At 46.7% G+C, this 19,983-nt stretch overlaps 2 protein-coding genes and 1 pseudogene across 3 annotated transcripts; 2 read left to right on the forward strand and 1 right to left on the reverse strand.

The window, feature by feature from the left end:
* Positions 1-3,301: 3,301 nt before the first annotated feature.
* LOC133914125 (uncharacterized) lies at positions 3,302-9,366 on the forward strand (annotated as a pseudogene).
* A 4,627-nt stretch (positions 9,367-13,993) lies between these two features.
* Positions 13,994-15,897, forward strand: LOC133915464 (uncharacterized). Its single transcript, XM_062358630.1, has 2 exons — positions 13,994-14,470; positions 14,578-15,897. Exon 2 carries the CDS (start codon positions 14,614-14,616, stop codon positions 15,325-15,327), a length of 714 nt encoding a protein of 237 aa, XP_062214614.1. The 5' UTR covers positions 13,994-14,470; positions 14,578-14,613; the 3' UTR covers positions 15,328-15,897.
* Positions 15,898-16,901: 1,004 nt separating this feature from the next.
* Positions 16,902-19,857, reverse strand: LOC133915463 (autophagy-related protein 16-like). Of its 2 annotated transcripts, none has more exons than XM_062358628.1 (5): positions 19,717-19,857; positions 19,489-19,621; positions 19,075-19,256; positions 18,775-18,970; positions 16,902-18,183 (listed from the first exon to the last, which is right to left on the reverse strand). In XM_062358628.1, coding segments are annotated over exons 1-5 (1,524 nt in total). In that variant the 5' UTR covers positions 19,719-19,857; the 3' UTR covers positions 16,902-17,172. The 2 variants fall into 2 exon arrangements, with proteins under 2 accessions (XP_062214612.1, XP_062214613.1); XM_062358629.1 differs by having other exon boundaries at positions 19,489-19,642.
* Positions 19,858-19,983: the final 126 nt, after the last annotated feature.

Genomic DNA, 19,983 nt, shown 5'->3' on the forward strand with positions numbered 1-19,983 from the left:
CAACACGCAGCGAACAAGATGTTCCTCGTCGAGAAAACACCTGACCGCACCTGGGACCTGCCATGGCCGTGGACAACGCCTTCACCGGAGGCCCCCTCGTGTCTCTTTCTTTCACTTCGTACCTTTTTTATACACCACACGCAACACTACCCACTACGCTACCCAACAGGGGAAAAATCCCCTGATGCGCTCGCTTAAAACTCGAACGCTGGTGGGTGGAGCGGTGCCACGGACGCCCCACCAACGAACCTGAGCAGGCCAAGAAATTCGACTCCAACCGGAGATCGAACTCGTGACCTGCTCCCGGCGGGGCATTCTTTTTTTTTTCCACCGGTGATCTTTGGGTGACATCTTATTTATCACTTTATTTTATATGTATAGATTTAGTGTGATTTGTATGTTATCTTCAATAGTAATTGTTATTTTTTTAGAGTGATAGTTGAGTAATTATCTCCTGTCTCTTTTTACACATACTAGAATTTGCAGAAACCAAACTGCTTCGCAAGTTTTGACAAATAAATAGTCAAATTATGTCCATATTCAATGTACAAAGTTGCATCAATAGATTCATATTTTACTTACCTTTCATTACGATATTGATTTTATAGCAATTGATGATATATCGTAAGAGAAATTACTGATCAAATGATACTATGATGACTTTTTCATATCTAATATGCTGTATAAAAAGAAATGGAGGGGTACCTACAAATTGTGAGTGGTTGCCCTCTTCCTTTTTAGCTTAGCTTCCTATTTTAGATATGCAATATTTTTATGTAATGGGGCGTGTTTAGGGACGAATTTATTCTAAAAATTGGGCAGGGGCGTAACAAAATTTTGAGTGGGGACATATGCTGTCGGTAGATGAACACCGCGAGTAGAGATCCTGAGGGATCCTCTTCGAGATTCAGTCGGGGGGCTGTGCCTGGAACTACCTCGTACGTGGGGTTAATGCATGTAGGACTTAGGTAGGATGGATCGTCGTCAGCAGGTAGAAATAAATGCACCAAGGGTTTAGACAGGTTCAGACCGCACGAAAACGTAATACCCTACTCTTATGTGTCTAGTATGTTATCAATGCTCTTCGAATGCCTTTCTCTGGATCTCTATCGATCTTCGGATCCTTTTTTTCTATCTCTAGCTTCTGCTGTTCTATCGGCTCTGTCGATTTTTTTTACAAGGTGCTCCCTCCCCCCTTTTATCTACCGGGGGGGGGAGGCCTTCAGGAAGTGCCCAAAACGAGGGCACAAGTTCCCGTGAACAATAAATGGAAAGTGATCATCATTGGTCTACAGTTGATGTTACAGAGTTTTGAAAAAATATCTCTCGGACGGTTCCATTGGTTTTCACGTTCCAGCTTTAGCAGGCGCGAGGGCGCCCACCGGCCAGCCTCTGAGTACTCTCTCATGCCTATTTGGGCAGAGAATGTCTGATGCGGTCTGATGCGACAGGGTGATAAGCCTCGTGCCCATCAAAGATATCTTCAAGCCGCCTTCCTTCATGGGCCCCGCGAGGGGACATGCGATGGGACCCGCCGTATTAACTGTGCCCACGCCTTCCTGCGAGGCGGCGGTAGGGACTGGCGTATTCAGTATGGCAGGCGTGGGGGGAAAGTGGCTGCATGTGATCGTCCACGCTCCCCATTAAATGCAGCATCGGGCCTCCCACCGACCGACACCTCATCGTGGAGTCCCTACGGGGTCCACTGGCATGGGGCTTGACGGGTGCTCGGGGACCAACTGTTCTTGTCCCGAGTGTCCACTCCCGGACCTTGCTTCCTTCGGGTCCTCGGGGCACTCTGGGTACTCGGGGACCAACTATTCCTGGCCCCGAGCGCCCGCTCCCGGACCTGGCTTCCCTCGGATCCTCGGGGCACTCTGGGTACTCGAGGACCAACTGTTCTTGGCCCCGAGCACTCGCTCCTGGACTTGGCTTTCCTCGGGCCCTCGGGGAACTTTGGGTACTCAGGGACCAACTGTTCTTGGCCCCGAGCACCCGCTCCCGGACTTGGCTTTCCTCGGACCGTCGGGGAGATGGTCCCCGAGAGAATGCGTCATGTGACACTGTGCTGTCCTAGCCTCGGAATTCGGGAACCCTTGGATCCCATATCACCGACATATGCCCTCACTGAGCCTCTCTTGGGTCCACCCTTGGGCGTGTTTAATTGTTCAAATAAAATATATGAAAGTTAAGATAAAATTTTGACACTCCAAAACCAAAGCCACAATTTGGTGGAAAGTGAACTAGGTGGCCAAATAAAGTGGCTGTTTTACCAACCTTTCGGCATCAAATCAAATGGTGGCCAAATCTAGAATGGTAAGCTTTGGCACTCTTGGGCATTAAATCAAATAGCCGCTAGGGATTTGGATGCGCTCCCAAAGTATAAGTCTTTTAAGACATTGTCACAGTCTTGAAGTTAAAAGTTTAACCACCAATTTATATGAAAATTTAATATTTCAAAGAAAAGGGATTACATATCATATAAATATTTTTCATGATGAATCTGCACATCAATCTCACGTTGTCAATCTATATAACTCTTTATACAGTGATCGTCAAAGTAAATAAAATTTTATCTGATACGATCATAAAATAACTTATATTTTGGATTGAAGGGGATACTTATGCTCCTATATAGCAATGGCTATTTCTAGGGGAAAGGAAAATAAAATGTAAGAACCAACAGGGCTAGTGTTTATGGAGGCCAAGACCAACAAACCATGGACTTTGCGATGAAGCAACTTACAAACGAAAATTTTCACATAGCCTAGCGTACATATGGTTTATTAAGACTAATTATTTATGTTGAGATTTATATTGAAGAGGTATATAAAAAAAATATAAAGTATGTAAAGAAAATCAAATGATAAATGAATATCACATGAAATGAGTAAGCGGCTAAGATAAGTTATGTGTGCAAAGGCATCCGATTTTATATTTCCGCGTAATTTAGACTGAGCCACGCTACAACCCTTCAACCTAGCACTCCTTCATGACACTGGCCTCTGTGCCCCACGAGCCAGGTGCTCATAAACCCTAATCACCGAATCTCTCCTCCACCTCATGAATTGAGATCTTCTACCTTTACAGAGTAAAGTCACCGTGCTATTAATATTTGAGACTTTAGTCATTCCGCGAGCCATTGGATCAGAACAGACGATGGAGATTTATTTCTACAGTGATTTGTGTACTATACCTGTGCTACAATGATTCACTGTACATTACTGTTACTCCACTCACGTTTTACTGTTTAGAATACTTATAGCGTGTTACTTTACTCGGAAAAGGTAGAGGATCGCAATCCCCACCTCGGTCCCCCACCTCGCGCTCGATTCGAAATCCAAGCCCCCTCGTTTGCTGCTGCTGCAATGGAGGACACGATGGTCGGGGAGCCGGAGGTGAGCGGCGCAGCGGAGTTTGCGCCGGCGCTCGTCACCGCCCACCCGCAAGGCCACTCTGTCGCCGTCGCCGTCGGGCCCGAGCTCCGCGTGTTCGATCTCAAGTAAGGAATGCCCTCTTCGCTTCTATCGCGGCTTCTGATTAACCCCGGATCTCACGTGTATAAAGAGTTCTTGTTTTGATTACATTATTGGTAGATTTTAGTGGAGGCTAGGTGGTGGCGCGTTTTTGAGCTGAGCCTAATTGCTTATCTTGTAGTTGTAGTCTCGTATAACTTAATTTCATGGGTAGAAGAATGGAATTTTCTTCTTTTTAAATGTAAAATTGCAGTTCTTATGAGGCAGATTGTGTAAATTGTTATTAGTGATATTGGTTGGCTCTCGTATGCTTAGTTTTGTACTGTGCAATCCGCATGTTCCAGTGAGAAGTCAAGCGATTTCTCTTTGCATTTCACTTGGTGGAATGTGCGAATAAATATTTATTTCGTGCATCCAGGGCTGGTTGTGCAGTTTCATTGTCAGACAATTGTGGCGGTCGTTCTCATTCGGATGCTATAAGAGCTATCTGCTTTAGTGCGAATGGTGCTTTGTTTGCATCTGCTGGTGATGACAAGCTTGTGAAGGTTTGAAAGACTGATTCTTGGCGTTGCATCCGTACTATGTAAGTGCCACACGTTGTTCTGTTCTCAATGTGACTAACACAATTGACGCCAAATGAATGGGCCTTTAAGTTTGCAGTATCCGTAGTCTATGAACTTCGTTCTGTTGCAATAAATATATTTGTGTAATTGACATGATTCAACTGAAAAATGCCCTATCAGCAGCTTGTTATTTTTAATTCTGTTATAAATTTCATTAACTTCGTTTTATGTTTCCTGCGTGGATATGAATGTGTTGCAATACTTTCACTTGCAGAACTTCAGAGAAGAGGGTCAGCGCAGTTGCTATTAGCAACGATGACCAGTATGTAACTTCTGTAGATAAATTTGGTGTTGTTTGGTTAGTCACTGTGCGGGATGATGGTGGAGAGCAGGTTTCAGTTGATAACAAACCTGTGTTAATTCTTGGTCACTATTGCAGTATTATCACGAGCATGGTATGAACAACTCTTTACTTTCTATATTATTTGTGGTATATATTTGTATCTCCTATATTAATTTTATGAAAAAATGATTAAACCTGTTAACAATCCAAAAAGTGTTCCACCCTTCATTGTTGTGAGTTGCTCCTTTCATGTCCCATATAACTAATCATGCTTATATCATTTGCTTGGGATTGCAGAAGTTTTCACCAGACGGACAGTTCATTGCTAGTTTGCTACTGCTGATCGGGACTTTAAAATCCGAGTATGTCTTCTGTTTTTTGCATTGATTGCATAAATGGACTATATTTCTAGATTATTTCCCTCATTTTGTTGCAATTAATTTTCTAGGTCACATTATTCCCGAAGAATCCTCTAAAAGGGGCCCATGAAATACAGAGTTTTTGCCTTGGACATACACAGTATGTTTGGTGTAGGATGCCATCGTTATTCATTTTACAGTTTTAATATATTTTCAAGTTCTTGTAGTATCTATAGGACTTTGAATTTAGTTGATCATGATTCCAATTATAGAAGTTTCAGAGCTAAAAGTTGCAACATATCTTAGTTGATGTGTTTGATAATGGCTGTGACACTTCTTGCAGCTTTGTATCACGCATCGCCTTCACACGCATATCAGAAGGTCAGAGCTTTCTTATATCAGGAGGCGGTGATTCAACTGTGGGTACATAGGCTTTTTTTTTCTGACATGTATATTTCTCTCAACAAGCTCCTCCTAATGTTGTTTCATTGTTTAGGTTCATAGACAAGGTAGCATCTGGAAGATATCTCTTTGCATCTTTTGTGAAAAGAACACTAATATTCAATTTGTCTATTCTCTGTTTTCATCATTTTTCAAGCTACTTTTTATATATAACAGTTCTTAAAACTACTTGCAGGTGGGTGAACTCTTAGAGCCAAGCGAAACTGATGACAGAAATCTAGCTATTGCAGATATATGTTTGAGTAATGATGGCTCGTTGGTTGCTGTAGCTATTCAAAGGTAAGCTTGATTCATGTGGTGGTTCTCCAAGAAAGTGAAGGAATTTATTGCGCTCAGTAACATGGTGCTCTTTGAGTCCTTCTGGAATTTCACTTTGAGTCCTTCTGGACCAAGCAGCCGGGCTTCCTGGAGGTCGTCTGGGACGGCTGGACCTTGCGGCCAGCCGAGCTTCACTTGCCTCCCCTCATACGCCTCGGGATCTTGCTCCGGCGCACGGCAAAGACCTTGCAAAGTTGGAGTAGTAGAAGGATTGGTAATATCCGGGAGCAGTTGCTCATCGCCAGGGAAGTGATCCTCCGGTTGGACTCGGCGCAGGAGCTTAGGGCGTTGTCTGCCACAGAAGCCTTCCTCCGCAAGCATCTCAAGCGCATTTCCCTTGGCCTCGCCTCCCTTGAGCGTTCCATCGCGTGTTGCCGCTCCCGGCTGGCCTGGATCAAGGACGGAGACGTGAATACGAGACTTTTCCATTCCTTTGCAAGCTTCAGATTGCGGAAGAATACTATCCTTTCGCATTCTTCCCCCGCCGGGTCTGCCTCCTCGCATGCGGACATGGAGGCTCTGCTGTACAAGCACTTCATCTCAGTGCTTGGCGAGACCACCCCAAGGCCTCACTCCATGGTGCTGACTGAGCTCGGCCTCTTCCTCTCGGATCTTTAGTCCATGGATTGTCTGTTCTGTGAGTTCCTCCAGGCCATTCAGCAGCTCCCGCCCAATAAGGCTCATGGGCCCAACGGCTTCACGACGGAATTCTACCAGGTGGCTTGGCCGGTCATTAGGTGGCTTGGCCGGTCATTAAAGGCAACATCACCTCTGCCATCGATGCTTTCTGTCTAGGCGATCGCCGTGTCCTCCAGGGGCTAAACAACGCCTTCGTGACTCTTCAGCCTAAGCGAGACAGGGCTGCCTCGCCATCCGATTTCCGGCCCATCAGTCTAATTCACAGCTTCGGCAAGATTGTCACTAAGATAATGGCGATCCGCCTCTCTCCAAAGCTGAAAGACCTAATTTCTAACAATCAGAGCGCCTTCATCGCAGGGAGGTCGATCCATGATAACTTCATGATGGTCCATTCGGCCGCTCGTCTCCTAAAGCGTTCAAAGATCCCGAAGATCCTTTTCAAGGTGGACATTTCCAAGGCCTTCGATTCGGTGAATTGGTCCTTCCTCTTGGAGGTCCTCAGCGCTTGGGGCTTCGGCCACCGTTGGCTCGAAGGCATTTTGGGCTCTTCATCGTTGCAGGTGTTGCTGAATTCCTTCCCCGACCCCAGGATTGTCCACGCCAGGGGGCTGAGACAGGGAGACTCCCTCTCCCCGTTCCTCTTCGTCATGGTTATGGATGTTCTCGCTTGGATTCTGGCTAAGGCGAGGGAGGCAGGCGTGGTTGCCCCCACGGGACATCGTTCTCTCCTGCACCGGTATTCCTTGTACGCCGCCGCCGCCGTAATCTTCCTCTCCCCCACCGCCAGGGACATCGCCGCCCACTTGGACAATCTGCGTTTTTTCGGTTCGTACTCCAGCTTGCTGACGAACCTGAGCAAGTGCGCAACGGTGCCGATTTCCTGTTCCGATGACGTGATCAGCAACATCCGGGATCTCTTGCTTTGCGACTTGGCATCCTTCCCAATATCTTACCTCGGAGTGCCGCTCACCCCTGGGCGTTTGTGCCATTGTCATCTTCAGCCGCTAATCGACAAAGTCGCTTCAAAGCTTCCGGCTTGGCAGGCCAAGCTAATTTCCAGGCAGGGGTGGGTCATCCTCGTGCGGGCAATCCTATCCGCTTCTCCCCTTCACACCCTGATGTCCATCGCCTTACCTTCATGGGTTGTCAAGGAGGTTGACAAGATCCGCCGGGCTTTCCTTTGGACCGGTGAGCGAGCTCTGGTCGGGGGGCGCTGTGCCCTTTCTTGGACGCGGGTATGCAGGCCAACTTGCTACGGCGGCTTGGGCATTGCGGACCTCCGCTTGACCGGCATTGCGCTTCGCCTTTGCTGGCTTTGGTGGCAAAGGGGGGACCGGTCTAGACCCTGGGCCGCCCTGCCTCTGCGCCATGAGCGTGCTGTCCAAGCCCTCTTCAACGCGTCAGTCACCTTCATTGTCGGCAACAGGGCTTCGACGTTGTTCTGGAATGACGCTTGGCTTGAAGGCCGCTCGATTCATTCCTTCGCCCCGGACCTCGTTCTATACGTCTCCGTCGCCTGCAGACGCCGCAGGATCGTCTGTGAGGCCATGACCGATCGGCGGTGGATTCAGGACATCACGAGCGCATTATCCCTTCCTGCGCTGTCACAATTCTTTGCTCTCAGTGCTCGGCTGCAGTTGGTTCTTCTCTGCGGGGAGGAAGACTGCGCCATTTGGAAATGGAACGCTTCTGGTACATACACCGCTCAATCAACGTATAAAGTCCTCTTCCTTGGATCCACGCGGTTTGCCGTCGGTTCGCTTCTTTGGAAAATCTGGGCGCCAACAAAAGTGAAGTTTTTCGGTTGGCTCGGGATGCATGACCGGTTGTGGACAGCCACTCGCCGGAAGCGTTTTGGTCTTCAGTCGGATGACCTTTGCTCCCATTGCTCACAAGGATCCGAGACAGTGGACCATCTTCTACTACATTGTGTGCTTGCCCGAGACCTTTGGTGGCGGGTGTTGGGGACCTCTTCCGTGGCTGACGAGTCGGTCTTCTTCGATTGGTGGCTCGGTCTGCGTGCTCGCGTCGACAACAGCCTGCGGAGTGGTCTTGATTCCCTTATCCTCCTTACGGCGTGGCGCATTTGGCTGTCGCGTAATGATGTCGTCTTCAACGGACGCCGTGCCTCCACCGACGCCCTTGCAGCCATAATCCGGGAGGACGCCGATGTTTGGAGCGCGGCCGGAGCTTCGAACTTGGCTGCCCTCTGCGGCCGCCTGCGCTCAGTCGGCTCAGTGATCTAGCTTGGGCTATTTAGCCCTCTTTGCCGCCCTTTGTTCCGGGTGCCGCGAATTGTTGTTATGTTGTTTTTTGTTTCCTCTCTTCTTTTTCTTCCCTCTTTCTTTCTTTCTTCCTTCTTCCGATCTAACTCGGTCATGGTGTAGCTCGAACCTTCGTCTATTTGTCGCTTAATTCAATGATGCGCAGCTCTCCTACGTATTGGAGAAAAAACATGGTGCTCTTTTTTCATACTGCAGTTTCAATGGCATAATGCTTTTAACATGTGATCTAATAGGAAATAAGTTATCTTTTCTAAAGGTACGTCTATTTGGTAGACAATTTTCGTGGCCTTCAAGATAACTGACATGGAAACAAAACCATGACCTAGGTCCTGTTTCTAAACAAGATTTACCGACACTGGACACTGTCGATACTGGTCAGTAGCTGGGTGACATTTTTTCATGGATCAGTGCTGATGCTCGCTACTTGTCAGTTGCTAACTCTTGATCCCAGATTTTTTTTTCATGCCAGCTCCAGGCTTGTAGCAATGCCATTAGTTTCTAGCTGGTTTTATTGTACTTCGTTTACTGGCCAAGAAGCTTGCCATGTACCCTACTTTGCTGTTAGACTTGTATGTGAATATGTCAGTCCTACTAGCTAGTTGAGATTTATCATGAACAGTCTTACTGGATCTAGAAATGAATCGTAAGATTTCAAGCTCAGATAGAAATTGGAATAATCTTGTGGGGTTCAATTGTGATAGAAGTCTTTTGTGTCTCAGCTGTTTGACAATGTCCACTTATTTTCTATCGTATTGATGAGCCGCTGCATCTAATCCAATTGCAGGTGATTACAATGGAAAAGAGCTATATTCCTACTAGCTTAGCTTCCAGCTTCTCAGCAGAACTCCTGTGGACTGTCATGGGCGCATCAAACATGCCTAACCATGCTGCCTCCCAGTTATTAACCCATTTAAGAATCACCCCCCCCCCCCCCCCGCTTCCAAAAGGATCTCTTATCCTCTTCTGACAATGGTCCTGCAATCCTTGAAGACAGTGAAGTACCACACGGTGAGAAGCTCCTTTTGGCGCTGCAAGGAAGCCTTGACATTGCAAAGCAAGAGGAGGTGTTAGCCTCAGTGCTGGCTGCACTGAGAGTTTCAATGCATAAGATGCTGGTGAAGAAGCACTACTCGGAAGAGAGAAGGGAGCAGAGGAAAAGAGGCAGAAACGACAAGAAGATCGAGAACCAGCGCAACCTGTGGTTTCAACAAAACAATAGAACAGACAGGTCTTTGCAGCTGTGTTGTACCATTACTAGTTTGAAACACAGGGATTGTATCAGCAGCTGTAAGAGCAAATTTATCAATCATTTTCTATGGCCCATTGGCATAACAGGAACTCATGCAGGTTACTAAAGTAAAAATGGTGCAGTTTTCCTGTCTGTTTCACTGCTTGTCAGCGTATGTTGCCGAAGCCAATAATTGCATGTGTTATCGTGTTATCTGAGGACATGCTTTTGCGAGGCATCAACTTGCGGCTGATTTAACTGCGACCAGACCTGCCTCGTTGTCGCGATCTCAGACCGATGCCATGGCCGGGACGCAAGGATCGATCAAAGAAAAGTGCGTGAGGATTCGGATCGTGCCCCGTTCTCTCTTTCCGGAGTCCTGGCGCACGACATGGTCGCCGACGTGACGCCGGTGCTGTTTCTTTCGCTCCTGCGAAACCTTCCGTGTACCGCTGCACTGTGGCGTGTCCGATGGTTCTGCCGAGCTGGAACGAACGGCTACCGCACGTGCAATGCTTGCTGTGGCAAGAAGAGTTTGTCGCCTACGCTTGATCAGCAGAGATCTTTCATATATTTCTAGGGAATTTTGCATCAAACAGCGCAATTCCTTGCATTTTGGATGTTCCCGTATTTTTGCTGTGAAATTCCCGTGTTCCAAATAGGACGTTAGCGTCCCTTTCCTACTGAAGCATGTATTGTCCATGGACCAAACATGGCTGAAGAAAAGGAGTTTAGGAATCGATTCTGACCCGGATGAAAAGGGCTAAACAAGGGGAGTGTGGGAACTTATTCTGACCTAAAAACCTTATCCATTGAGCCGAGATGCAAAGGCGAGCACGGTTGGTAAAATAGATTAGAGTTCTCCAGAAGAAAGCTAATTCCCATGGTCAACAGCATGATGGCTGCCTGGGCTGCCTTTGTGTTCTTCCATATGCAACTTCTGCTGAAACAGGGGACTTGCTCGATTACTCATTTTCAATGGCGTAAACAATGCTATCATGTTTGATTCAGTTGATGCCAATGGAGTCATCGCGGTAGTGCCGTGGTGATTAGAGAAGCTACGTGTCATGTTTTCCTTGGCTGCCTGCCTTCAGATTAGTTTTCCAACCATGCAACTGCACCTTTTGGGCGTGAGTAACTTGTACTGTTGTCTGTTGTCACCTCTCGTCTAATCGGGGGAAATAAAATTTAATGCTTGAGACTAGGAAGAAGATTTGAAACTCCTCCGTAATCGGATGGCAAGTGAAGTTCAGTCCAAATCGGATCAGAACAAATATGAAATACCTAACGAACAGTGGCTATCCATAATCCATCCATGAGAAGGCAAAAGACAAAACCGATTCACCATCATCATTCTGACAATCCGGCGGCTCGAGATTAAACGCCGCCACACCAACGACGCCCTGCTTTAGCAGCAACGCTAGACGGCCAGATTGGGAGACGCTTGCTGGCTTCTTCACCTGAAACTCCACATGAAGCTTCCGTGACGCAGGCCCAAGCAAGCACTGCCTGTAACCAACGGTGGTGAGCCTCCTTGTTGTCTCCTTATTGAGCTGATGCTTATTTTTTCTTTTGTTCTTTTCTCTGCATTGAGCTGATGCTTCTTTTTTCTTTTGTTCTTTTCTCTGCATTGAGCTGATGCTTCTTTTTTCTTCTGTTCTTTTCTCCGCATTGAGCTGATGCCTGATGCTGCTTCTTTTTTGTTCTTTTCTTCTCATTGAGCTGATGCTTTTTACTGAAGGCGAAAGGGAGACAAGCACGCATGGTAGATTCATTTCACCGACCCAGACAACAACTGCATAATTTACCTTCTACCAGAGTACCATTGCATGATGCTGAGTTCACAGAAGGTAAAAAGCAGCAGCCTTTGGGAGAGCATGGAGTTAATCAGGCGCTGCCTAGTTGCTTTCTTTACCATTTTGCTGGCAAAAGATCTGTCCAATCACTGCACTGTTGGTGCATGTGCAAGTGCAACAGCAAGCATTATGCAATATCTGTCATTTCCAGTTTCCATCACTCAGTTCAGAAATGCAACTATTTTCAGAGAAAAAACAGCTCAGAAATGCGTCAGTCAGGAGGGCAGGTTAGGTACCCCTCCCTTTCACCCTTTGAGCAATGTCAATGGAAGAGGAAGGAAAGGCACATACCTGGATTGCCCTCTCATCAGATCCTAGAGAGAGAAATTGAGAGAGAGATGCTTAACTTTTTCTAAAATGATAATGAAGTTCATGTGTGATGATGGTATGAGGTTGGTTGGTTTGTTACTTTGGACCAAGTACCGAAGGAACGGCATGCAGTTCTTTACACCTGCCATTCTCTCCCCTTTCCAATGTGCCGTCGCGTTGCCTGTCGCCCACAAGATTACGCCCGGCGTCTGTTCAGCCGAAAATTCAGTCAGGAGAAGGCATGTCTGAAAAATTCAGTGCCATTGACCTAGGGCAGTAAACAAGTACTCGAAATCAGTAGCAGCCTCTCTCTCCTCTCTCGCCCAATAGGCCATGGTGTTGGTCACCTGCATATATGATAGTCGCACAGCTGCATTGTACATCTAGTTCCTGATGGATCTGCGATAGTCATGTAGTATAGCAGTAACGGTGGGAGAAGTCAGTTCTCATGTATTAGAAAATTTGCCTGTCAACGAGTGTTCATGCACAAAAAATGTCGAGCTAGTATCAGCTGGTAGTACTCCTGAATCCCGAAAGAAAACTAATCGCACGCTAATCCCTTTCTGCAGTGCTCCAAGAAAATGTAGTACAATCACAGCTGATGCTTCGAGTGGTTCCATCGATCACTTGCCAATACGCAGAACATATACTCCAACAGAAAATGCACTGATAATCACGGCCTGAATGATTCAAGTGTCAGCTCCAATAATTTGGCTGGGCTAAGCTACGGCCACCGTGCGGCAGCCGGCAGAGGCATGGGCGTCGCCGGCGTGCAGGGAACAATCATAGTGGCATGGCATGGTGATGGAGCAGATTTCACTTGCAGCAATGCTGCGTCGTCGTTCACTCGTCGCAGCGTCTGCAAAGGACGGTTTTTGCAAAAACCGGAATGGACCGGGAAACGTTTTTTTTTTCTTCTACGGTTCGACATGCGGATTTTAAGTTTAATATTTTTAACATTCAAATTTTGGGATAGATATATAAAAAATATCAATAAACAAACCTGAAGGGGCCGGATCGGAAAACCTGTTTTTCACATCATGAAAGTGTATCCATGAAGAAGAAAAAAAGTAATGTAATTCATAGCCACAATAACGATATTTTTCTAAAGAAATTCAGCTAGGTATCCATGGCCATTCTGCAAGCCTCTCCTTTTGTGTAGTTTTTAGCAGTGTGGTTATTAGAGTTGGAGCCCCGTCAGATTATTGAATCGGACCTTCAAAGATAGAAGAGCTATCCGCATAGAATAAGATGATGCTGTCACAAAATAGAATCTTCGTAGCTATAGATCTGCCACTGCTCTGGCCCACACTTTTTGCAGCGCCAAATCGGGTGGGTCAAATGGGCTCATGATGCTGCCATTTCTGTCGATGTAATGGGACACGTGGCAGGAGAACAATGGTGAAGCCTGCTGCAGCGCGCACTGTGTGGGGGCTGTGCAATGCAGTGCTGAGAGGAGAAGCAAACAAACGCAAAGGCTACCTCTCATTTTTCTCAGTGGTGGACAATTTAAACGAGCCAAATAAACAGTTAGAAATAAATACTAATCGCGATGTTGTTCTTGAGTTTGATTTTCGGAAAGTGAAAGAAAAGAAAGCAGTAAATAACAACTATCCGTGGCCATGTAAGGTCCCGTTTGGAAGTAGGATTTCGTTTTTTCACCCGCAATTTATAAGGTAATTGAACCGTCTCGTGCACAACGTGAAATTCATGTGTTCCAACTTCCAAATATGCTCCAATTTTGCAGCGGTTTGAGATTTCGTTTTTTTTTTCACTGACAGTGCGACTTCCATGGAGGTACATTAACAGGCATTCTGTAGGTATACCAACAGCGTGTAGTTGCAAAAATCATGATATTTTTAACAAGTGCATGATCTATCTGCAATTCTGCATTTCTCTGTGCTGCATGCTGCTCTCGCAAGAGAAAGACGAAGTGGCCCAATCATTGGATCATCTGATCAGCAGGACTACAACAAGATTTTGCAGCACCTTGCATTCACAGGTCGACCGCAAATCCAACTTCTGTGGTGCTGTGCACCAATGGAACTGGAATCTACCGTTGTGTGAATGAGCTCGAATGGGAACGAACGGTAACACACGACACAAGGAGCTAGCAAGCGCAGAGAAAACGATGGGCAGTGATGAAGATAAGGACATGCCCTTTGGAAGCGCGCACACACAAACCAACTATGACATCACAGGCACAGGGAGAGGGAGAGACCTGAGAGTCTTCTTTAAGATCACCACACTCCCCCAACCATCTCATTGCTCTCTCTCTCTCTCTCTCTCTCTCTCTCTCTCTCTCTCTCTGTGCATTATCACTCGAGGCTCGGTCGTAGGTAACTAGCAATTGAGCTCTTCGATTCTTGCTTGAAGTGCAGTTAAGGCACACTACTACAACTACAAGCAAGCTGGTGCATGAGCCTGTTTTGCTTCTCCCCCTGAGCTTGCAGTTGCGTTTGTTTTCTTGAAAGACACTTGCAGTTGCGTTTGAGTGCACCTCTGAGGCTTTGATTGGCTTCGAGCTCTGTACTTAAGCTCACCACCTCGTCCATGGCGTTGCAGCCTGCAAGACTTTCTGGTTCTTGCTAGCTGCTGCTACTTATCCACCTAACTGAAGGTGGAATCAAAGGTCAGGCTGTGAATTCTTTAAAAAACACTTCTTCTTTCTGCAATCTGATCAGCTCTCGATATGAACATCGCATATTGACATTCTTGTGTCACCGTCTGTCCGTGCAGAGTGTTGTGTTGTGCTGTTCTTCCAGTGTTCTTGGCATGTTCTTGAGATCAAAGATCCAGGAGATGATCTTGAGGAGGAGGTCGAGGTCGATGAGCCACGTCTCTGATCAGCTCGCGAGCTCTTCGACGATTCCATGTGATGGTGACAGCAGCGCCGGCGCCGGCGGCAGCAAGGGTGCCGCTGCCCGTGCCTTGTTCGCCTCTCCGAGGCTGTTGCACTCTTCCTCCCTGCCCACCGGCAGCGTCTTCGCCAAGAACCCAGTGCCAGACGCCGAGTCCGAGACGGCCTTCTCCATGAGCCCGACCTCCGTGATCGACGCGGCCGCAGCCTTCGCGTCCGGCTCGGACGTTGTTGGCAAGCGCCGGCCGTGGCGCGACGGCCTGCACGGCCTCGCCGACGCGCTGGACTGCACCGACCAGCAGCAAAGGGGCGTCCTCGCGGCGACGTCGCGGGCCATCAGCGCGCAGACGCCGCCTTCTCTGGCCCGGTCGTGCTCCCTGGACCGCCGCGTCGAGTTCGGCGTCAAGAACAAGAGCTCGTGGCTGCCCCTGCGCGGCAGCGGACGCGAGGTGGCATCGCCGGCCGCGGCCTCAGAGCCTGGTGAGATGGAGCCGTCGTCGGAGGACTACACGTGCGTCATCTCCCGCGGGCTGAACCCGAGGACGGTGCACATCTTCGGCGACCGCGTCGTGGAGGGCGCCGCCGCGGAGAGCCCGCCGCGGCCAATAAATTTGCCGGCGCGGCGATAGGGGTTTCTTCAGCTTGTGATCGATGCATGCGTAGCCCGATGCATCGTAAATTGAGTTTGCAGAGTGCTATTAAATTCAGACTTAATGTTGTAGTATTGTATTGGTTGTTCCATCTGATCAGATGATCAAAGCTGTTTTCTTGATCAGATGATCTACTAGATATTTTGTTCAGGTTGAGCCGAAGCTGTCATATAAATCTCAACATGTTGTTTTTTACTAGAGAAACTTGTAACAAAATCTCAACCTGTAAATTAGCTGCTGAATGCTGAACTACTATGTGATGGATTTGATTTCCAAGACAAGCCTAGCTGTTCTTGGTTTCAAAACAACTCGAGCCAGTCCTGACCCCAAAACTGAATTTTTGTCTGCAAACAGCACAGGCAGTTCTTCAATCCCGAACAGAACTTCAGAACACTTCCAAACTCTGACAATAATTCATAACATCTCTCCAGTTCCGTCAAGAATTTCAGACCATTTCTCCATGAAACCAGCATGAACATATACAACTAACCTAGAGTTAGAGTATGCCATGAGCTGAGTCCCCAATCATTGATGGTTTCTTGCAGCAATAGCCGAAGGGGAAAAACCCAACGATTGATGTCTCTTGTGGCGAGCCCTGCCTGCCCTGCTCATCCAAAGCCCAGACCAGACGATCAATCAGCTGGGCCAGTGGGGCGTGTGTGCCCACTTGAACGGTGCCTTGTCCCTGTCAGGGCCCCGCCCGGGTTGAGCTGCAAGCCGTTGCAGCCAACCTCTCGATGTGTGTCTGTCCCGTGGGGCCAGGCTGCAGTCTTTGCTTCACTGCGGTGGCCATTTGATCTCATCTGGCCTGATCTCTACTGTTTCGGTTTCTCTGTCAAGCTTCCTTTTCCATGACGTTGACTGAATTGAATTGACGCCCATTTTATTTTCTAGTGATTGTTATGTATCATGCTGTCAGCTGATGACCTGATGTGATGGGCATTGCAGTATTGAAACCTCTCTCTTTCTTGCAGGGGGCAAAGAAGATTCTGAACGTATTCATGATGAGTTAGAGCACCAAGGCATTTCTTGATGAGTTTAGCTTCAGTTGTTGCTGCAGAATTCTTGTAATTATTTACCTTTACTGGGGACGATCAGGTGTGATAACTAATGTCCAGTACATGAAATCACACAACAAATGATATACAGATTTCGTCTGACTTCATGGCTTCATATGATGCTTGGTAACATTCAGGAGGAACATATGGCCTCCTGTATCCACAACATAGTCCTCTATAAGTCAGTTGAAAAGGAACCAGTACAGGTGTCCGAATTGATCTCTCCTGCATCAAATGCAGGTGCAAGACTCAAGACTTAACTTCTTTGAACAAAACCACAACTAAAACCTTATATACACCTGATCAGAGAGAAAAAAAAACCCAAGTCCAGAACATCTCAACTTAACTGAACACAAGGAAGGTTCATGGAGTATTTACTAAGTTAACTGAAGCAACAATAGTATCAGTGCACAATTTAAAAGTGATTAGGAGAAAGCATTCCTACATCAATTCAATGCCATTTTCCTTAATGTCGGAAACGCTTGCCGAGCTGACTGGTGATTCACAGATTTATCCTTAAAATAACACCAAAATGATTCAGCAATAGCAGCAAATTTCTGCCTTCAAAACCTTGTAAATCATGTAAACATGCAACAGATGGCGAAGTGAAGTAGCCATTGTCAATTCTAAATATTTACAATGTTCAGAAACTAACTAAACCATTCACGTGAAAACTAGTGTTCTCAAGAAGGATGAGAACAGATATTAACGTATTGGAGCAAAACTCTCCAGATCTTGGATTGGATGAGTTAATGAATTATCGATCTCAAGTCCAGATATAAATATGATTCTTGTCCGAGGTCGCAAGGGGTCCTAGCCCACACCATGCACTTGTGAGAACTGGTGAAGAATGACCCTCTAGGATGGTCGGCATCTCATTCTTCAGTCTTGACCATATGTAAACAGACCCATCAGAAGAACCAACAGCAATGCAATTTTCATCAGGGCTTATACATGGTTTGCCCCAGCTGCCCACCACTCTGTTACCCGTGGCCCTGAATGTTCCACAAACCTCCAAAGTTCTGACATCAAAAAGGTTGTGCACATTATCCCTCCCACTTGTAAGAACAAAATTTTTGCTCCGTGACACACAGACCGACGTGACATCAATATGAGCAGCTATTTGTGTAGTGCATTTCCCACTACGGATGTCCCAGAACCGAAGGTTTCCATCCCTATGACCCGAACAAATGATATGGCCATCAATGAAAGCTAGTGAGTTGGGGTTACTTGCTGACATTATGGTGCTTTTGCAGAAACCTGTCTGGAGATCCCAAATCTTGATAGTACGATCATGAGATGAACTAGCAACAACAAAGCTGTTCACCCAGCTTGCATCGACGGCAGAAACATTTTTTGTGTGACCAGTCAGAGTGTGACGAGGACGTGCCCCATTGGCTTCCCACACAAACAGCTTGTTGGAGCTACAGGCAGCAATCACAAACTTGTTATCATTGGTCACAGCAAGATCGTTGACAGACCCCAAACAACCATGCAGAGTAGAGATCAAGGCACCGGTATATGCACCCCATATCTTAACAGTTTGATCCTGACCGCCACTAATTAGCTTGTCTGAATTATGCTGGAACACTAAAGATCCACACCCACCATCATGAGCACGAATGGTGATTGTGCATGTAGATGGGATTGGTGTTTCCACGTAGCCAGCTTCATATCGACGTATGATGCCATCAGCTTCTTGTTGAGCATTGTGTTGTATACCACCAACCCCAGCTGTCTTTAGCTTAAGGACCATCTCTTCATACATCGCATTGGCCTAAACAATTTTTTTTCTCACAGGTTAAAGCATTAATTTATTGATACATGCTAGTGCTATGGGTACAGTTGGCTATGTCAAACATACAGCAAAATAAATTAGTCCTGTCTATTAAAACAACATATTTAGTCACTTCTGTGTCCACTCTTGTTACGGAAGCAAAAGAGTTAGAATGCCATGTATGATTGAGAAAGGATTGAACTGTTGTGGACAATATGTTCAGTTTTATACAATTAAGGGGAAGATATTTCAAGACTGCTGTAATAAAAGGTCATTTACAAGGATGACACTTCAGCAGTCATGCAAAATTACAGAACTAAAATATTCTACCAAAAGTAATAATGTACTATGCTTGCTGTGTTATGCTATGGTATGCATGCTTGCATTTGAAGTATCTCCATTGATTAGTACAGGACCATTGCAACTATGGTAAGGGAATATATGTTGGTAACTGGTAAAAAGTTTTTCTTGATCATATTGGCGCCAGTTGCTCCGCAAGCAAGCCTCAAGCATAATGCTTGAACAGTCCCCTATTTCAGAAATCACACATGGGAAACGTGCACTTAGAGCAACAAAGAGACAATAAAGTACCTCATTGAGCCTCTCTGCATCCTTCATCTTCTCTAGCATCCATCGATCAATAAGTTTTTTGTTTTCATCCTCAGCAACTTTTAGTTTCGCTAATGCCTGTTCAAGTTCGGCTTTAGCTGCCTGGTGCTCTTGAATGAGAAGATCTAAAGATTTTGTTTTTTCCTCAAGTGACTGCTTTAGCTGCACATTCTCTTCGCTGCAAAAGTTTTACACAAGCGTTGAGTGGCCATGTTCTCCACAACCATGACCAAGCAGTATAATCAATCACACACTTAGCAAACTATGAATCACATTCAATACCTAGTTTGCTTGAGTTCGTTCTGCAAAGTTGTAATAAATGCTTCCTTCTCCTTGAGCAGTGCTTTTGATGCTTTCCCCTCTTCTATCTCGGTAACAAGCTGGTCAGACAGACGTGATTGCGCCTTGTAACACTGCTGCAGCTCCAACTCATGCTTCTCAGCCTTCTCCTTCCATTCCAAAGCCTACAAGGAATCCACAAAAAAATCCCTCGTTCACTAAATACCAAAGACATCACGAAACATCCAAGTTCTTGAAAAGAAGCTTGGATTTTCGGCGAGATAGGACAGTCGATTTCAGAAGGCTCGAGTGGTATCATCAGTATAACACATTCGAGTGCAACCTTCAAAGTTCGATCAAGCAAGCAAGATGCAAACTGCGAGATTGGAAAAGGGGGGAAGGCGAAATTGTTCTTACGTGGGCGGCGAAGGGCCGGGTGAGCGCCTCGATGGCCGGGCTGTGCGCCCCCTCCTCGACGAGGTGCCTCCGCCGCAGCGCTCTCAGGGCGCGCCGGATCGCCGCTCTGCCGGCGTCGGCCTCCGCCATCGTCCTGCACGGCAACAACAGCAAACTGTCCCCCCGTTGTGAAGCAAACAGAAGAAGAGACGTTGGGCTAGCTAGCTGCTGAGTAGAAGGATTGCTCACATTCTCGCGTCGATCCCGGCGGCGGCGGAGGAGGAGGCCGCGCGTTCGGTGGCTTCGGTTCTTGGCAAGGGCGGCTCGGCTTTCGGGCTGCGAGTTGGACTCGGACTTGTTCTGGATGGGTGGACTCAGCCCGAAACGGGTTGGGCTTGGACGCAACGATCGGGTGTTTTTGGTTCTTCGAATTTATATCGTATAATTAGGTTGAGAATATGATTATTTATTTTTATAAAAATAATTTTATAATACTAATAGATGAGTTTTTTATAA

Source organism: Phragmites australis, chromosome 4, assembly GCF_958298935.1.
Source record: "Phragmites australis chromosome 4, lpPhrAust1.1, whole genome shotgun sequence".
NCBI lineage: Eukaryota > Viridiplantae > Streptophyta > Magnoliopsida > Poales > Poaceae > Phragmites > Phragmites australis.

Excerpts from the sequence above, each read along its gene's own strand:
- LOC133915464 (XM_062358630.1), top strand. The coding sequence starts at position 14,614 with ATGTTCTTGAGATCAAAGATCCAGGAGATGATCTTGAGGAGGAGGTCG.
- LOC133915463 (XM_062358628.1), bottom strand. Across the intron at positions 19,257-19,488 it reads CCCGGCCCTTCGCCGCCCAC|GCTTTGGAATGGAAGGAGAA; the intron begins GTAAGAACAATT and ends GATTCCTTGTAG. Across the intron at positions 18,184-18,774 it reads ATGCAGAGAGGCTCAATGAG|GCCAATGCGATGTATGAAGA; the intron begins GTACTTTATTGT and ends AAAATTGTTTAG.